Source organism: Sesamum indicum, linkage group LG2 (genome assembly GCF_026168435.1).
Source record: "Sesamum indicum cultivar Baizhima isolate 11 linkage group LG2, ASM2616843v1, whole genome shotgun sequence".
NCBI lineage: Eukaryota > Viridiplantae > Streptophyta > Magnoliopsida > Lamiales > Pedaliaceae > Sesamum > Sesamum indicum.
The window spans coordinates 20,413,093-20,432,443 of NC_142658.1; the positions used below are offsets into that span (position 1 = coordinate 20,413,093).

General features: G+C 32.4%; 2 protein-coding genes across 4 annotated transcripts; both read right to left on the reverse strand.

Moving 5' to 3' along the window:
- Positions 1-10,362: 10,362 nt before the first annotated feature.
- BBX27 (B-box zinc finger family protein) lies at positions 10,363-13,451 on the reverse strand. Of its 2 annotated transcripts, none has more exons than XM_011072444.3 (5): positions 13,054-13,451; positions 11,689-12,592; positions 11,308-11,535; positions 10,775-11,052; positions 10,363-10,697 (listed from the first exon to the last, which is right to left on the reverse strand). In XM_011072444.3, the coding sequence occupies exons 2-5, from the start codon at positions 12,442-12,444 to the stop codon at positions 10,571-10,573; spliced, it is 1,389 nt and encodes a 462-aa protein (XP_011070746.1). In that variant the 5' UTR covers positions 12,445-12,592; positions 13,054-13,451; the 3' UTR covers positions 10,363-10,570. The 2 variants fall into 2 exon arrangements, with proteins under 2 accessions (XP_011070746.1, XP_011070745.1); XM_011072443.3 differs by having other exon boundaries at positions 10,775-11,055; positions 13,054-13,427.
- A 1,534-nt stretch (positions 13,452-14,985) lies between these two features.
- Positions 14,986-18,987, reverse strand: LOC105156344 (Ubiquitin-like superfamily protein). Of its 2 annotated transcripts, XM_011072446.3 has the most exons (7): positions 18,829-18,987; positions 18,611-18,686; positions 18,451-18,512; positions 18,151-18,332; positions 16,109-16,319; positions 15,813-15,985; positions 14,986-15,303 (listed from the first exon to the last, which is right to left on the reverse strand). In XM_011072446.3, the coding sequence occupies exons 1-6, from the start codon at positions 18,829-18,831 to the stop codon at positions 15,818-15,820; spliced, it is 702 nt and encodes a 233-aa protein (XP_011070748.1). In that variant the 5' UTR covers positions 18,832-18,987; the 3' UTR covers positions 14,986-15,303; positions 15,813-15,817. The 2 variants fall into 2 exon arrangements, with proteins under 2 accessions (XP_011070748.1, XP_020547632.1); XM_020691973.2 differs by having other exon boundaries at positions 18,451-18,686; positions 18,829-18,969.
- Between the last annotated feature and the right edge of the window lie 364 nt (positions 18,988-19,351).

A 19,351-nucleotide genomic window follows, 5' to 3' on the forward strand; every position in this document is an offset into this window, starting at 1 on the left:
ATATAATAAATAATTTTTCGTGTTTTAAAATATATTATCAATAAAAATAAAATATAAAAACCAACACATTGTATTTTTAAAAAAAGAGAAAAACAACTTAAGGTTATTATTATGACAACAAAAAAATATTAGTATAGTAGTGTCACAAATTACTATTTGTGAGTTATACGTATGTCTTTTGTTTGTATATTAACTAGCTGTTGTGACACGTCGTACCTGCATGCATATAATGAATAATTTTTCATATTTTAAAATATATTATAAATACGAGCAAAATATTCAAATAAATACATTGCATTAACAAAATAAAAGAGAAGAAAACTAATTTATTAGTTAAAGTATAATTTGAAAAGTTGAATAAGTTAGTTATCTTATTAGTTGAAGGACATTTTTGACTTTACAAAAACTTATTACGGTGCTGTCATTAATCACCATTTGGGAGTATGGAGCCCCTTTTCTTTTTATATTAGTTTAGATATAGATTTATTTATTTTGAGAAATTGAATTCTGTTCATATCGATGAATGCTAAGAGGCCAAATAAAAATGTATACAGCGAACGTTGACGGCCGTTAAGGTGGTGAAGAGTCATAAGCTTTTCGATTAGCCCAATATGTACGTAAGCCCAATTTAGGTGGGCCTCCAGGTACTCTATGAGGCCAAGCCCAACTGGCCATCTTCAAACAAGGCCTGAAATAAGAAGCGAAAGGAAAGTTTGATTATCAATTTACAAGTCTTCTTGGACTTTGTGTTTATAATTTCTTTGCATTTTTTAATTTATAAATTTCTAATATAAGCATATAATATATCCATTTTTCTTACACCACAATTTCATATAAGCATATAACGACAACTCCATAAAATAATAAAATAATCCAGATAAATAAATAACAATTTACGATCAAACATACAACACACTAGCTATTGACTTGGATCTTCCTCACTCACAAGAAAGCGCAAGTCCCATTTTCATACAGGAGTATGTCCAAGAAACGAAAGTTTTCATGGTCTTGAGTATTGGATTTTACTAATATATATATATATATATATATATAAATTCAATTAATTATACTTATCTTAAATCTCAAAACGATTCAATTAAAACAAAAAATTGCTCAATCCTCTACTTTATCCTTATGTCCTATACTAAATTATAATACATGTAATCAATATATTCCAAATAATGAAAATTTTGAATATAATATTTCTATATTCTCCGCCAGTCTTTTAATATTCTATTTATATCAAAACCCAACCCTCCGTTCCATCCTCTTTTAAATAACTAGACTTTCTAAGTTTCTCAAGTATATATTTAATCTATTTGTTCACTAGAGTTCGTTTTATGAGACCCTTCATATCTTTATAACTACATTTCTCTATAATATCCCTAATTAAATTATTACCAAAAATCCTATTTTTCTTTTGATAAACATAATATTTCTCAAATATAATTTTCTAATATTCTTAAATATAATTTTTTAATATTTCTAGGAATATCAGTTTCTCGCTACTATATAATTTAATTAAATACTAGTGCATATAATTACGCATTTGATTAATAGGTCCGATAGAATTGAGTAAATTAACTATAATAATGATTGAACGTGACAAACGTAGTAAATTAATTAACAAACTATAATATTTTTAAGTCTATTGGGATATTTAATTCAACTCTAATTTAGATTGTCAAACTTATAAAATATTCCGTTTAAACATTACATCGATCTATATAAATTATATTTAATAAATGGACTAATCAAATACTGTAATTATATAAATTAAAATCAGAAAACTTCCTTACCTGTTTGAAAATGGAAAGAAAGAAACCCAGTTTTGTGTATGTTCAGCAAATTTGTAAAATGAATGTGTGTTAAGACATATATGTGTGTGTAATTCCTTAGTGGAGAATTGAGGTGGTTAGGAGTGGTTGGCTGCCATGCCACTTTCCACCACTTTCTCTCTCTCTCTTAACTTTAATTTTTCAATAATTCTCATTACGTTGTAATTTGTATCAAAATTTTTAATTAATATAATTTATTTTCAAATATTATAATAAACTCCAATTTATTCCATTTAAGTTTTAATACATTTCAATTTCAAATTTATAATTATTTGTAATTAAATTTAATTTTTTTAAATAATTACAAATTAGTCTTTCAATTGTATATAAAATCCTATGGACATCATAGTAATCCCTTAACATTTTCGAAAGTCCAACTATATATATATATATATACGCACAATGCAGATGACTGTAGGTCCAATTTTTCTTGTTAGTATAAGGTTGGATTGATAGATAACTTGTAAGTATATTTTTTAAGGTAAAATTCTTGTTCGGATCTGATTCAATCGAACCAACCGAATCAGAAAATAAGTGTATTGCACTTACTATGTGATTGATTTATATTTGATCGAGTCGGGTCCGAACAAAAATTTTCCCCCTCAAGTAATCTATGGTCCAAATGGTATGACTCATGGTGTGTTGATTTTGGAAGTTTTGATCTTCAAACTTGTGAATTTTGACTAATTGTGTGTATATATGTATATATACCTGATTACGCTCATTTTGCATAGTCAAAATCCAAGATATTAATTAAATTCAACAATTAAGCAGTTTGATAGCGCTAGCGTGTAACTAAAGTTGATAGCATGGGTTGCCGTTGAGGTTCATCTTAGTAGAGAAACTGAAATGATTTTGAATTTGAATTTTAGGATAACATTGACTTTGTCGAATTTGTAATTATTCGTGAATTATAAATTGTTAGTACTTGTCGAATGTTGACTGCTTATGTTGTTTTATAAAAGTAATAATGATTGATATTTGGTATATTGTGATGATGCATAATTTGTTCGTAATTTTTTATAAAGTAAGAAGACAGCTTAGTAGAAGGAATCAAGGAAAATTAATGTGAAAGAAAAGTAAAAAAGAAAAGCGAGAATATTGGGGTTCACAAGTCAAAAAGCAGCAACCACTAATCACTAATTAACTCTTTGATTTTCTGATATTAATTTAATTAATTCAAGAGAAATTACCAATACAATAATAATAAGAGGTGTAAGAGATGCATGCCCAGCAGCATAACAATTAACAAAACATTACACAAACACCCCCCCTCAACTTTCAACAAATTCCAAATCCACCCCATGAAGTAGCTGCCTTGTATGCATCTCTTACATCCCCCTCTCTAATTTATCTCATGCCACAAACACAAAAGAAATTAGCATAAGAAGAAAGAAAAACCTAGCAAGAAGGTTAAAGATGGAATTACACCCCTAACTCAAAGCATGCGTAATAAATTCGGACCGTGACCCTCAATTCCCCGCAATGCAATAATAATACCGCTCTCCCAATTCTACCCCTAGCTGGCAAGAAACTCGGGAGAGCGAAATTGCAAAGCCCGTTTGGTTTGATGTAGTTTAGGCATGTTAGCTTAATCCACACACTTACATTTCCACCCTCTTCCGCCGTCGCCATGGCGGCTGCTGCCACCGCCACCGCTTTACACCCATCAAGTCGTTACCTAAGAAGAGAAGTATTGATGTAAGGAAAAATTTTTAAGTGTGGAAGAAAGTGAGAGTGTATTAAGGAAGAAGAAAAATGGGTGTAGGGTATGAGAAGAGGGAAGGCTATATAAAGGCAAGAAATCTTTTTCTTTCTTTCTTTTTTTTTTGGTAAAACGTACACACACAAATGTATAGTATATAGTTATTATTAGTTGGTAATAGTGTTGAAATGGTTAGTCGGAGTAGGGTTAAGGGCATGTTTGTGGGGAAGGTAAAAGGAGAAGCCCACTAGCTCGAATTCCGAGGGATGGGGGACTTGGAGTTTTTCGTATTGGCATGGGATTGACGAGAAGAAATTAAAGTGGGAGTTGATGAAATTGGACTTGGAGGGTTGTCTGAGAATGTGAACATGGGTGTGGATGTGGATCCCTCCACTTTTTCTGCATATTTGTTGCCTCTTACTGTCCCCAATCAATCACTCTCACTCTCACTCTCACTCTCACTCTCACCTCAAGACAAAACCATTTCACTTTTATTACCTTATTATTGAGAGAGAGAAAGAGAGAGGATGATATATGGTTTACAAGCACATAAATGATTATCACCAGATTCCAAACTTAGTTTTAATTTAATCAATTCCAAAAGTTTTATATAAATAGATTTGAATTCTTTCTATTTATTTCATCCGGACTCGTGTTCTCTGCCACCTGAACTGATTTAAATGGTGAATCGACAATAATTTGGAATATGGATTTGAAAAGTACCTGTAATTGAATTAGTGATAGTTAGTTTGGACACACAACTCTTTAGACTAGTTTAGGTAGTTCTCAGGTAAAACCATTCGAAGTTTGAGGTATAAGGGTTCGCACTTATCTCTATAGAGTGCGATACCTCAACAATAAATAATACATAAAAAATGAACTTTTGAAGTGGGTGGTTGGGTCGTACCCTACCTAATAAAAAAACTCATGAATCTTCGAAATGTTCAGACATTTTCTCATATATTTGAGAGTATTTCAGTCATTTTGCCGATTTAGTATATTTTCCCCATTATATGTTATAAATATTCGTCGGTCATGTGTTTTTCAATTCGACAAATTGTACGACTGTATTTGATTTTTAGGTCATATAACTATGCTGACGAGATTAATACTTGAGTTCATTGTTTAAATGTCTGATATGTTTACAATCAAATCAGAGCAACAATAGAAGATTATCACTTATCATCGCCTTCTTTTTCATTTAGTTCAAAGAAAAAAGAAACAAAAAAACCCAAATGATTAGTTGAAATTTCATATTATGAGAATGTATATTTTATCTATTCTAGTTTGAAAAAACATGAGCATCATCACATGGAATTAGGTCTACCCTATATAGCTACTTGTTGGTAGAAATTTTTATATATGTTTCTAAAAAAAAGTGACAATCTTATATATAATTAAAAACAAAGAAAAAGTTATAAGAATTCATAACAAATCAATAAGTCAAGAATGGTTGGAAAAAAAAGTAAAAAGGCGTGAGAGTATTTGTTAAATAGTCGTTCCCAAAAAAACATCTTACTTATAATTAATTATCATACATATATATTGATTAATATTATATTTTCAGTAGAGATCGATGAGCCAATCTTAATAGTAAAGGAAAAAAATGCCTAAAAATAATGTTAAAACCTATTTACAGAAAATAATGGACGAGAATATCCTTAATTATGCCTTAATAAAGAATAAATTCATTTATACCATATTATATTTATAGTATATATATCATTGTTAAAATTAAACTTTAATGGTTCAATATATTTAGTTTATATTTATATATCTAAGTTTTATATGTATATATATATGTTAAATGTCAGTATGATATTATACTAATTAATAATTAATATATAATATCCATATTAGAAATAAACGTGAAAGAATGTTTCAAAATGTGCCATCAAATGCATCTAGTTTTGTTTTATCATATACACATAAAACTACTAGTTAAAATATGTACCAATTTTGTTTGTATTGTAAATTTAAAGAAATATACAACAGAAAAAGCACAAAAAATTAACAATTAATACATTAATTAATTATAATTAACTAAATAAAAATAAGATAGAACACATGTAAAAGCATCTAGGAAGAAACATACTGAAAAAACGACATTTTTACAAAAAAATCCTAAACTAATGACTCTTCATTTTTCCTTCAGATTTTATTTTTAAATTTTTTCTTCATTTAAGAATATCATTTCATGTTTATTGTTAATATCATTCATATATTATTTTGAACTATTAGTTAGTGTGGTATCATAATAATATTTAAATAACATGTGACTTAATTATTTATATATATATATATATCGAAAATAATTTAGTACAAATCTAATTTTTGGAGGGGCCAATATGATACAGGTTAATTATAATAATTAGGGGAAAATTCCATTCAATATTTTATTAAACATAAGGATGTTTTTTGTCCACTCATACTGAAATTGAAAAACTAAGGTAGTGTTCCAATACTTTAATGATTAAAAGATTAGATATTCTGTATATCACATCATAATACACGGGAGCAAAATAAATTAAAACTGCCGCGAATAAAATAAACTTGTAGAGCTCGTGATATATATGTCCAACGAAATAAAAGAAAATAAGAGAAATTATAACTCAAATCATATTTGGTCATACTTGAATAATTATACGACAAGTGCAATACGTTTATTGTATAATTGATGTACAATTTAGGAAAATTAGTCAATCACATGAACAGTATATCATATTTATTTTGTAATTGATTTAAATTCGTCCAAACTTGATTTAGACAAAAATTTTAAAGAGGTTGTAAAATCACTTTCTGATGCAGATATTTGTTATCAAAAAGCAAAAACCAAAAGCTGAAATCAGATCAATAAGTCAACGATTAGATATCACCATCTCCATTTTTTCTTCTGTTCCCACCCTACATATATTTCTTCTTTTTTTTTTTCCCATCTCATAATTCCCAACAAAAGGTTGGGACTTCATGCTATTAATATATATAGATATATTAATTAATGTATAAAACGATGAATTATTATTATTTTTAAGAAATTGATTACAATCATCAATATTTAATAATTGCCAACAATAATAATAATTATATATTATTCATCAATATTAAATAATTATATATAATATATTGATAGTACTTAAATTCACAATCATAAAATCATAAAATTTCAACTTTCACTTATTAAACTATACTCATCAGTCAAGAGAATAATATTTATGTATGTATATAATTGTAGTGATATAATTGTACAGAAAGAGTGGGACCTACTAATTGAAGCTAACACATCCAGTTGAGTTTGAGTTCAGTGCTCCACTATCACTTCTGTCCTCGAATCTCAGCCGTCAAATTGGGCAGTATGATGTACGGCCTACATAATACTGAATGGTGGGTTCGTTATTTTTTAGGTTAAAGGTAAATGACATCATCATCACACCATTTACGCGTCACTTGCTTAATTAACCAATGAGCATGAAGATTATGGTGGATGCCAGCTTTCCCAGACGCATCAGAAGCGCGTGCTCCTTGATGGGCGTTCCCTCCTTGGTGGACCCTTTTACTATTTAACTAGGAAAATGGTGCACCTTCTTCTTTAATTATAGGGTAAATTATAATTATTTTTTTTTTAAAAATTAACATTATTTAAATATACTCTTTTTTGTTTGAAAATTTATAAATACTTCATTCATTTTAACATTGGTCTAACAATGAGTCTGTTTTGTTAGATTTTCATACAACTCCTCGTGGTGAATTGATCAAAATGTCATTTTGAATAATAAATTATAATTTTATATATTTTTTAAAATATTTTTATAAATTAATATTATGTATAAATACATAATTTCATCAAATATAAAATTAATATTAATAATTTTTTAAATAATAAGAGAGTATTTACAACTATAATAAACTTTATCAAAGTTGGATGTAATTTAGAGGGTGCTTGACTAAGTTTATAAGCTTCTAAAAATATTTTATAAGATGTTAGAGAGCTTATAAGCTCCAATAAAGTATTTGGCTAACTTTTTTTAAAAAGATCTTATAAGCTCTCAAAATAAGATAATTTGGATCTTATAATCTCTTTAAAAAAATAAGTTTTTAATTTTTTTTATAAGATCTTATAAGTTATATAAAATTAATATGTCGTAAAACAAAAATTCCTTATTCATACACTCACATACTCTTCTCACTCTCTCTCTCTCTCTCTCTTCCACACACACACATACGCTCTTTCTCCCTTTAGGATTTAATTTTTTTTTATTTAATTTTTTCTAATATTCGAAAAAGATAAAATACTCAATTATTTTATAATAAATTATTATAATTAATAAAAAATAAAATTAATATTATAAATTTTTTTTTATAAAATGTAGGAATTTATAAAATATTTAAAAAAATAACAAAATACTCTCTGCTAATAATCAATGATTGTATGTATAATTGAGGGGCAAAACTGCGCACCGATTGTCCCTTTGCAAAAATCCAAATACGGGATAAAAGTAAATCTTTCAGCTGTCGAATCTCTGTCGGCTCAACAGTTGACATTCAGCGGCGCGTGAGCCTCGAGGCGCTGCCTGCTTCTATCCCCATTTTCCAGCTGACAAATCCCCCCACCACCTCCCAATTTTAGCCCCATTCAACGCCCCCCTATTCACCGCTTTATTCAAATCAGATATTATTTATTAAAATAAATATTTGTATTAAATATTTTTTTTAAAAAAATTGTATATTGATCGTATAATAAATAAAATTCACTTGTCTTCTAAAAAAATTATATAATTCACTTATAATTTGAATAATTTAAATAATTTAAATTTAATCAAATTAAATACACATCACAATTTTCATCAACGGTATGACGACATCCACACTACACTTTTCGAGATGTGAAAATAGAGAAATAAGTAAACAAGCAATTAGAATGAGAATTTGGCACGAGCCTGTATTTTTAATTTTAATATTTAATTTTTAAAATAGTAATTAAAATATAAATTTATTTATTTATGTCATGTATTCTCATTAAAAATGCATGAATTATAATTTAATATAAAATATAATTTTATTATGTGAGGTAAAAACCTATATATAATTGAAAGACATGTGTATAATTGAAAATAAAATTAGAAACAAACAGGAAGAGCGCATGCGCATGCATTGGATCCCATTGAGTGGAAACTTTTGTTGGGAGGGGGAGGGTATATATTTTGAGGTGCATCTGGTTTTTAAAAAGGCATGTGATTAATTGTAAAAGCTCCCCCACCCCCCACTAATTGGAATTAAGGGATAAATGAGGGCCTAAAACGCAAATTCTTTAATGTGCCCACCCATCCAACAAACAAAGGCAATTTCAACTTTTTTGGATATAAAGAAAAAAATGATTGGGTAATCTATGTATGTCGGGGAGCTCATGGTTTATGTGGGGTCCACCCCATTTCTTTCTTTTTCTTTTGTCTTTTGGAATTTGGGTGCAAATTCTGGGATTCATTCTTTCTTGTTACTTTACATTTCAAGGATGGATAATATGGTCCTCATTTGTAGAAGAATGATATTTGCGTTATATATTGATGGATTTCGATCTCCAAATGTATGGTATCTTCCGACTCCCGAGTTTGGGTATGAGAAACAAGTTTGGAATATGTATATGGGAAAGATGTCGGATTTAATCAGGCGTGAGAATTATGACCTTCATAAATGTTTGAATATTTAATTTGATTCAATTTGAGTTTGTTGTTGTAATTGATTCAACATCACTCTTCAATACAAAAAACCAATTAAACTTAATAAATTATAATTTCTGCACAGTAATTGGTCAATTTTTCGATCTACGCGTACCTCTAAAATGATCTACATTAGAGATTTCAAGTTCTTTCTTCTGAATTGATGTGCTCATCAATGTAAATAAAATTACAAAAATATAGACGTTAAGTGAGTTGGTATGCCACGCTCCCTTCCGACATTTTTATTTAACCTATGAGTGAGTGGGTTATGTTGCAATCATTCATGCACCTTTGTACCTTATTTGAAAGGTGTAATGATGAGAATTATACTACACCTACATGTACTTGCAACTAGCTATTTATACATGATTGTTATTATTTTAATAATTTTCAAATTACATTCATGAAAATATTGTCTGATTTGATCACTATAGCTCCTTGAACAAATTTGTTGTAAAAGAAATGGGATCAATCTTGTAATATTACCTCACAAAGTAGGTTTTTCAGTGGGCCCATTGGTCAGTGGGCTTGAGGCTATTGTTATTTTAAGTTCAAAATGGGAAATATTGGCCCAAACTCGACAATTCACAAGCCTACGACAATGTTGACCCACATATGAATTGTGCAAGTCTGTGTCCAATTGCCCAACTGTAGCCCTGAAATTGAATCATGACATCTTTACATGACCAACCAAACTCAACTATTAACATCTTTACACGTATTATCCGAACAAACTTAAATAATTTGTTACTAAGAATTTAGGTTGAAATATATCAATCTAAGATTCTGAATGCTTTGGCTAGAAGAATTTGAATTGAAAAATATTTGAATTAAAGATTTTAAATTACTTCATATTAAATGAACTTGAAATTGTTATGATGACACAAAATATAATTCAAAATAAAAGTTCAAGGATGTGAAATCTTTTGTGGCGTGAATTTATCTGAACAAGTTTTGATGGTTTTGTTATACGTAAGAACACAAGATTTTTACCGTGTGAATTCGAATTCTGACGAGTGTAACAGTTTTAGTTGCCATGAGACATACAAATGACGGCAGATACGTATTACTACTCAGCTGCACGATGTTTAATGCTGAACATTTGAGATGGCATGAAAAGAAATCATGTAACGACATCACCGTACAATCGAACAAGCTGCAAAGTTCTTACACAGAGAGATCGAATCCTATAGGACTGTTAGAGCAAAATTGGACTATCACATATAAGTGAAAGAAGCGGAGATTAGGACAGAGTCATTAAAGGATTCTTGAGTTTCTTGTCGACAATATATGTACAATGCAATACAAATGTAGCTTTAGAAGCTTCGAGTTGCATTTGCAGAGTCGTGTTCACGGCCTTCTGCTTTTAGAATGTGATGTTTTCCGTGTTTCTTGACGTCTGATTTAGATCTTGGAAATGTGGATTGTGCTTGCTTTTCATGCCTAAACATAAAAAAAACAAACTCACTTAGGTTCCAGACTGTCTTAGGTTTTAAGTATCGTGAAGTTTTAAGAGTTACCGTAGAACTTTCTTCTCTTTGTGTCTCATGATGACATTCTCTTTACTGTCCAACTTTGTGTTCTCCGAATCATATGAACTGTGTGGAGGTAGCTGTCTAGGGAATGCCGGAGAAAGCCCGTCATCCTTGTATTCAGAACCGCTGCTTTCACCAGTAATTCTTGAGACAGAGAACGATGATGCTGAATACGACAGCCTAGTTGGACGAGGACGATTGTTATTTGTTTGGAGCTGATGGACTTGGTCAGAAGGATTGATTTCTTTGTCGAAATCGTTGGACTGCTGCAGAAGGCACACGGGGTAAGGCCTTGAAATATCCTGTCCTAACGGAATAAAAACCAAGACAGGAAAGTGTAGACAAAGAGATGAACAAACTAAAATGAATCCTAAGCATCACTGTCAGACAAGAAACATTTCTGATCAGTGCAACCTTTTTTCATGGAAAATGGAATGTTTGATAACAAATAAGTTGCACAAATTCTTGAAATACTTCAATTAAGCATCATAATGCCGGAGAGGTAAGAAATCCCAAACCTCAATTGTGCTTGCACAGCCTCTCTCTAATTTATTGAATAAGAGATTCTTATCAGCAAAGGAGCATGCCATTGTTTTGTCATCAACCAGTGGCCTGCTGTTCTCATGATCAGTTCCGAAAAGTTCTTCAAAGTTCCGGAATGTCAAATCGACATCAGGTATTTTGAGATCATCAAAACTTCGTATTTCATCACAAACTCCAAGGTCTTGCATATTTTGAAGCCAAATCTGCAGAATTCATGCATACAAGATTCTGATACTTGATCAAAGGTTGATCTTTCGCATTCTTGTTAACGAAAATGTAAGAATTTTGTTCAATATACACACAGAGGACGCGTGTAGATAGAAAGAAAACAGTAAGAGAAGATAGCATGAGACAACCTCATTATTATGAGCAGGACTTCTGAACTGCCAAAATGAGTCTCCATGCAAGGGATTTCCAGTACTTGTCAAGTGGTCCAGCTGCGAAAACGGTGACGACAAATGTTCATCGGCCTTCTCATCCAGAGGACTGCCGACATGTTGAAAATCAAGATTCCCATCAGAATGATCCATATGATTACTGATGGCTTTGTGGGCTTTCCATATCGAGTCGTGCCTGAACGGTGATCCACCCTTTCGCTCTCTATCATATACTAAACAAGAATTGTCAATTCCATCAGACAACTGAAGCCTTTCCAAGTCTAGGATCTGTTGCATAATCAAGAATCTGTTTCCTTGCCAGTTATCATCTCTCAAAACGCTTAATTCGACAGCACCAGAATCAGCAGTCAGCGAAAAAGAAACCGATCCATCTTCACCAATACCCTCCAGTTCATTCAAATCAAACCCCCATAATGCAGCCAACTCCTTGGCAGAAGGGCACCCGACATAACAACTAACAACCCTCGTCCGGTGCTGAAACGAGACGTGATGGCCAGTGTCACAGCCTTGGCACATGAACATCCGGTGGTCAAGACACCGAACAAGCACTGGCTGAAATCTGCACAACTCGCACACAAGGGTGCGAGGATGTCGGTAGGAGAGAGCATTAGCTGAATGGACTTTGGCATCACAAGAGAGGCAGAGATGTGCTGCATCTGCTTTGCAGTACACAATTGGGCTCAATGCCATGCAAAATTCACACCTTTTCTCCATCACTCAAGAAAATCCAAATACTAACCATGGCATGTACATATATACTCCAGTTCAAAGAAGTCACTGGATTTGTTTCTCAATAGTACAGAATAAAGTTTGAGTCACACACCAAGAATCAACCAAGAAGGGACCGTTGATGAAAATATGACTGCAAAAGGAAATAGACAAGTCAAGATCCAGAAGCTGGGAAGGGGGTGAAAACAAATCGGCATCGGTTGCTATGTTGATAAGTATTTCTCTGCATAATTCAAGTAAAATGCGTAGATGCAGTGGATATTCAATTAATATAATAGTTAACTATTGCACAAAAACTACTGCACGGTCTCATTTCGCTCGCTACTCAGCGTTCAAGTCAAATCACACATAATTCTTTATATCAATTAAGCTATCCAACTAGAAAGTTTGGACTTCACAACTATATGCACCTAGTTGAAGCAATTAAGATAAGATCTCAAGAAAGAAAGAACCACTATGACATGTGATTACTGCTCATATCAATTGAACACATAAAAAGTCCAAGAATCTCTCACATAAACAACCTAGTACCTAATAGAATATGCTGAAACACATCAAACAGGAAAAAGAACAAGAGGAGGGGCAACAACTAACCTGTGATCGTTTTATCTCTCAAGAGTCTGATTTTCTTGAACCAACAGTAAGATCAGAAGCCCTTTTGGAATTGTGTGTTCATAGATGCAAGAACAGGAAGATAAACAAAAAGGTGAAAAAGAGAGTCACATGAATATTGAGAGAGAGTTGCTGCTATAAGTTGATGATGTGAAAAACCAGAAAAGAGGGCGTTGAGGTTTGATTTTCTGTTAGTTGTTTGGCCTCTTAAAGCCCTGTTATCCTCTCTCTCTCTCTCTCTAGGATGCACTTTTTGGCTGAGGTGGGCAGTGTGGGCATGGTGGCATAATCCCAAGTGTTATCTAATCCTGCAAGTGACAGTACGACCACTCATCATCCAAATAGTTGGCGGTCGAGGCCAATCCCAACTCGCCACGTCAGGGGAAGGATTGCCCAAAAGTATGGGGAAGCAAGAAGTTGAGCTATTGATCAATGGAAGATGGGAATGTGACTTTCTCCCACCAACTTTTGCGATATCCTCTAAGTAAAAATTACTTAATTCATATATAAATAGATAGAAAAGTCTTGAGTTTAACATGTGAATTTTGTTAGCGGAATGTCTTATTTCATGTACAAAGGAAAGGCAAGGAATCACGTGAGATATAATTTGCAGCTTCACAATTTTCAAACCTTTATCCCCTTTAATTCTTTTGGAATTTTTTATTACAAATTATTATTACATTTTAGATACGCATGGCACGTGGTTTGAATTGCTAACATGGGCTTGGATAGGTGAAGCAACATAAAAAATATCAATATCTATATATACATAATGCGATTTGTAATTTGATTAGTATTTCATTACACGATATATTATTTGCTCTAATTTCGTATGAGTTTTATGATTCTTTCTTAAAAAGGTACATCGCTAGGGAGAGGATATCTTGAGACTTATAAGTCACTCAAACTCCTCATCTGCAACAAATGTGCACCCCCCCTTGCCTACATCATTAGCCCCCCAAGATGAGGGGCTTCGGAGGGACACATGGCTTCGATCTTACAGACGGCGCTAAATGATGCAGCGTGCGACTCAATCGATACCCCATTATTTGATGCATTATCCGCTATGGCTCGATATGAGCCTCACAATTTTATCATAGAAAAACGTCTTGTTAAGAAAATAAAATTTTAAAATTTATAAGACATTCAAACTTCTCGTTTACAACCAATATTGGATGTTTTATCTATATCAATAGGTTGCCAATTACATAAATGGTCTGCTCATGTGTTGGGGGCAGAGCCGTAAGTGATGGGTTCGGAAAAATGGGATTAGGGTAAGATTATGGAGACTTAATTAGCGAAGTCTACTAACCTGAGTTGGGTCCATAATAATTCCAGATCCAGAGCATAAAATGGCATTTATTAGTGTTCAACCCAGCCAGCATGTGGGAAGAAGTTACGAGTAGGGCTCCTTATCCGGGTCCAAACCCGACAATGGGAATCCATGTGGCCCTACCCACCTATTTAAATTTAATTTGACCAGGAACTGGTAACTAGTAACTACTCTACACACCATCTCTTGAAAACTTAGAATCCAATCTTTTAGTTAAAAACCCCTAATTATATATATATATATATATATACAAATATATATAAAGATATTTATTTTGAAACAAAAAGAAAATTTAAGAACTAATCTACAAAATAATGTCGTTTTGGGGGGGAGGGGGGGGGGGGGGAATTGTGACTTTTCTTAATGTAAAATCCAAATATAGCAAGACCCAAATATAGCCTAAAGCAGTAACCAAATATGCAGCCACATTTCTTCATAGAAACCATTATGTAACTAGCTGGAATTAAGCAAGTCCTCGAAACCATAATCTACAGAATAAGTACATAAAAATGGTCGGATTGAATTTTCTATTTCAAGTTAAAATTGCAACTGATTCTTTCTAATTTTAATGCTCTTCCATGTATACACACCAACCAACGTCCCTTTAGTCCATAAACATCAACAAAGATTTCCAATACAAATTTAGAAAATGAAGAGGTAAAAAAAAAAAGAACAAGGAAACTACCTGAGTAAGTGCTGCACACTGTGAAAGAATTACAAAGCATATTCAGTTCTCACCAAATTTGCCACCAACTCAGAAAATACGCATCAATGTATATTTTCAGGATTAGAAAGATTTGATTATAGCATCAAATGTAACTTATACAAGTCATCCAGAAGACATAAGAACTCTATGCCTACAGCAAGATATCAGCTGGCACTGTTGGTACCCACACATCCTGAAATAAAGCAGCCATCTGAGAGTCAGAAATGCAGCTGAATGATCCCAAAACAATGTAGAGAAGATACCATTTGAAGCCTAATCCTTTAAACTATATCAAATAGCTTAGTCCCTTGTATATCAATTTGATAAATCATGAGAGTCATTTACTTCATCGTCTTAGCTTGCTAATAAGAAGCTTCTTTCTTGAATCGGTGACAGTTGTCACAAAAATTCATGTGTCTAGATGTAATGTGCATCTGGATCTTATTGTGAGACTTAAGAGTTGGATTCAGAACAAAGCAGATAAAATTATCATTTCAGTGCAATGGTCAATAGGCAATGCTCATGCAGCCAAACAGACTGGTGCTTTAGAATGGAGTGGAAGACCATATATAAATGAAGATAAAGCAAGAATGTCGTCTCCACAATCAATTATCATTCCTAAGTGTCAGTTCTATTTCATGGAGAACTTGAAAAGCAAGCTTGTCAAAGGCAAAGTAAAAGCCATCCAGAAAGTTCTTTTACCAGGATCAACTTGACTTCACATGCACTTCTATGATGTCATTTTCCTCCATTCCAAGGCTAGCAGGAGTTTCTGCTGGACTAACTTTATCCCCATCGAAGCAGAAAACTAAATTTTTCACATCAAGCTTAATTCTGTCTGCATACATCTTGAAGAGTCGCTCAAATTTATCATCCTGCACAATTTTGATAATGCTATTCCAGTAAATGAATTTTTATTTCATAGGAGTCAGAAAACAAGATCATCATTGGTAACATTGCTATACATTTCATAGTCAAGAATTCCCAGAAACACATACCATGTAAACTCGAAATTGCTTAAGCCCATCCTTATCCTGGATAGATATGACAAGTTTTTCCTTATCAGGAGGAGGTTCTGATGGCTGTTTGGTATCACTTTTTGGAGACGATTGTAATGAAGCACTAAGGTCTTTTCTTACAGATTCTTCAACAGCTCGCACAACTTCCTCAGCTGACTGGGCTAAAGATGCCAGTTCTGCCCTTTTTAACCTAAGAAGGCATTTACATAAAAGAAAAAAAATAAGTGGAAAGAATGCACTTAAAACTTAACCGCGGACTTAAGTGAAAAAGAATGTCATCAATTTCCTCATGTCATATACTTGAATGAAACTGATAGATAGTACTCTATATTTGGCACATGCTTGTGAATTGCAATAGAAAGTTATATTGTGAGCTTCTAATTTAAAAGTTCAGAGATCATATTTCTTTTTTTTTAATTATTTATTTATTTAGGGAGATTTTGTGCTTATTAATATTTTCAAATTTGGTCCCTGCTTAAAAGGTTACATCAGAAGATGAGAATAGAAAGAGCTCCATATATATATATATATATATATATATATATATAAAAAACAAACTTCATGGGATCACATGTTTTCTGCAACAGCTGTGTGACAGTGCCTTCTTTAGAACCTTCAAGCCTATGGTCAAATTTCTGAAGAGAATATATACTATATTCTAGCTTCAATAAGAAGCCCAAAATCAAGTCACCTTCCCTTTTATAAGCCAAAACACAGTTAAAAAACATAGACATTACGGTATAGAAAGGACTTTTTGAGTGAGAAATTAGAGTTGCACCCCTTTTCCTTGTGTCGTAGTAAATTATAGGAATGTGTCAGCTAGTTCCACAATTTCAACATTTGAAGCTAAACAACCTTATAAGACCACAGCATTACTACACATTCAAATTCTGCCATGTCAAGAAGTCCTACAAGCATGTGCACCAATCAACAAATGAGAAGCTAGGTCACAGACCAATAATATTTCCATTTGACACGGACAAGACAAACTTGCATTATTAGCCAAGCCTCCATTATATTATGCTACTAGTAGCACACACTGCAATACCTGCTTTTTCAATGGGTTCAACATAAGTCAAGTATATTTATGAATTGTTCTAGGTAAAAACTGCTATATAAAGAATATGTTATAGCTAAAACAGTCCTAGTTCTGAGTTATATGTCTAAACCTAAAAGGGAAAATTGCATGTGGTGGTATACCATGTCCATATTCTGAGTCTCATAGCATCTTCCACCAACAAGGAGAAGGTTGCAGCAACAAACAGTATGGAGACTTATAAATAGTAATTGTTATCTAACAACAAAATACAAAGAAAGATGTTTTCAAAAACTTCACCTTTCATGGCAAACCAGATGACTAGTAGACAAAGGTTTTGCAATAAAAATACGAAAAGATGATTAAGGCTATTTATATTCTTAATCACCCATTTTGGTTCTCAAACACTAATTTGGTAAATTCCAACATTCTGCAAGCTGTTTTAAACAGGAAAACTTATGTCTTCCTTTTATATTTATGAGTATATAAGAATGAGCAAGAAAGAGAAGAATTTTCACCATATGGCTGTAATGTAAAACAAGATTTAGCATCTAGACAAAAAAAATAAAACAAAACACATACTCAACAAAAATGACATTATTCTTGAGCATTCTTTTCTACTTCTATTGCTGCTCATCTATATCAGAAATTTTGATCAGAGTGAGAAAGATAGCCAAATGAATTTTGCCTCAAACGCATAAGATGAATATTAAATTCACAAGTAGTCCGCTCTGTCATGGATAGCATTAGAATCACTGACGAAATAGGAAGCAACAACAAGAAGCATTTAGCAGACTAAAGAAATCACATACAACCAGAATGAAATAAGAGAAATGACAATTCCTCACTTAATTACAAAATGTGCAAGCTACAGATCTCCAGAAACTACCAGTATCACAATGTAACTGCAGCCTATTACCATCAAATTACCGAGAGAACGATAGAAAAGACAAATAGATATATTTTATTTCCATTATTAGAATACCTCAGGGCCTTCAGAGTAGAGTCCTCCTCGAGAATCTTGCTACAGTTATTTACATTCTTTGGTGGTGGAGGCAACCAATCCTCTTCATCATCTTCTTTATCATCACAATCAATCACTTTTGCATCTTTTGAATTCACATCCTTTACATCTTTCAAATTCACATCCCGCTCTTTCTTTTTCTCCTAATATTTTGCAAAGTACAAAACCCCACGTCAACTTAATCTTTCATATTCCAGCAATTACCGCAGCAAAATGCCTCTAAAAAAAATTGAATCTTTGATCGGAAGAAAAAGATTCTACCTTAGCATCTGCGAGCTTCCGTCTTTTTGGGCAAAACACTGGTGATTCGTCCTGACTATCATCTGCCAATTCCCAATAGTATATAGAGGACCAAAAAGAGAAAGAAAATTTCCACGCTACACACATAAACATAATGAAAATCATTTACAGGGGAACAGACCGTCGAGGCAAACGACGTCGAACGGCTGAACGCGAGTGTAATCAAAAAGGGGTTCGAATTCTTCATTCGAATCATCCTACAAAAAAATTGCAATCCACATAAATTTATAGAGAAAATCAAGCCCTAGAGAAACTGGGTTAGAAATTCTGCACATAAATACTTGCAATCACACGGATAATAGGGGGAAGCTAAAAAGAATAGCTGTAAGAGAATCGCACCATCACCGAAGAAGCTGTCTTCTCTCTGCCACGCTGCGCTGCTTCTCTCCCTATATGTATCTGCGAGTGTATCAATCAGTAAGAAATAGCAGAAGTGAAGTGGATGACAGTTTTGAGTGTCTCGCCGCGTCCCCGTCTCCTTTTGGACGGACTCCTTTATATGTAAGGGCGGAGCCGCGGAGTTTCAAATTTCTTCTTTACTTTTTTTTTTTTTTTTAAAAAGAAAGTAATAAAAACTCATGAAAAAATAATTCGAAAACATGAATTCAATTTTGGCATTGTATTTGATTGGAGTGCTTGAATGGATTTTTTCATATTCCTTTTATTTTATTTTTGAATAAAATCAATTACATATGCGATAATGTCACAAATCTTGATCAATAAATTGATTATCGCTAACTAATAATAATTTATAATCGACTGTTAATTACTTTTGAAAGTAGATAAAAATTCAAACACTAATGGATGAGGATCTTAATTTCATCATTTAAATAGACTTTATTAACTTGGATTTTGATTAGAT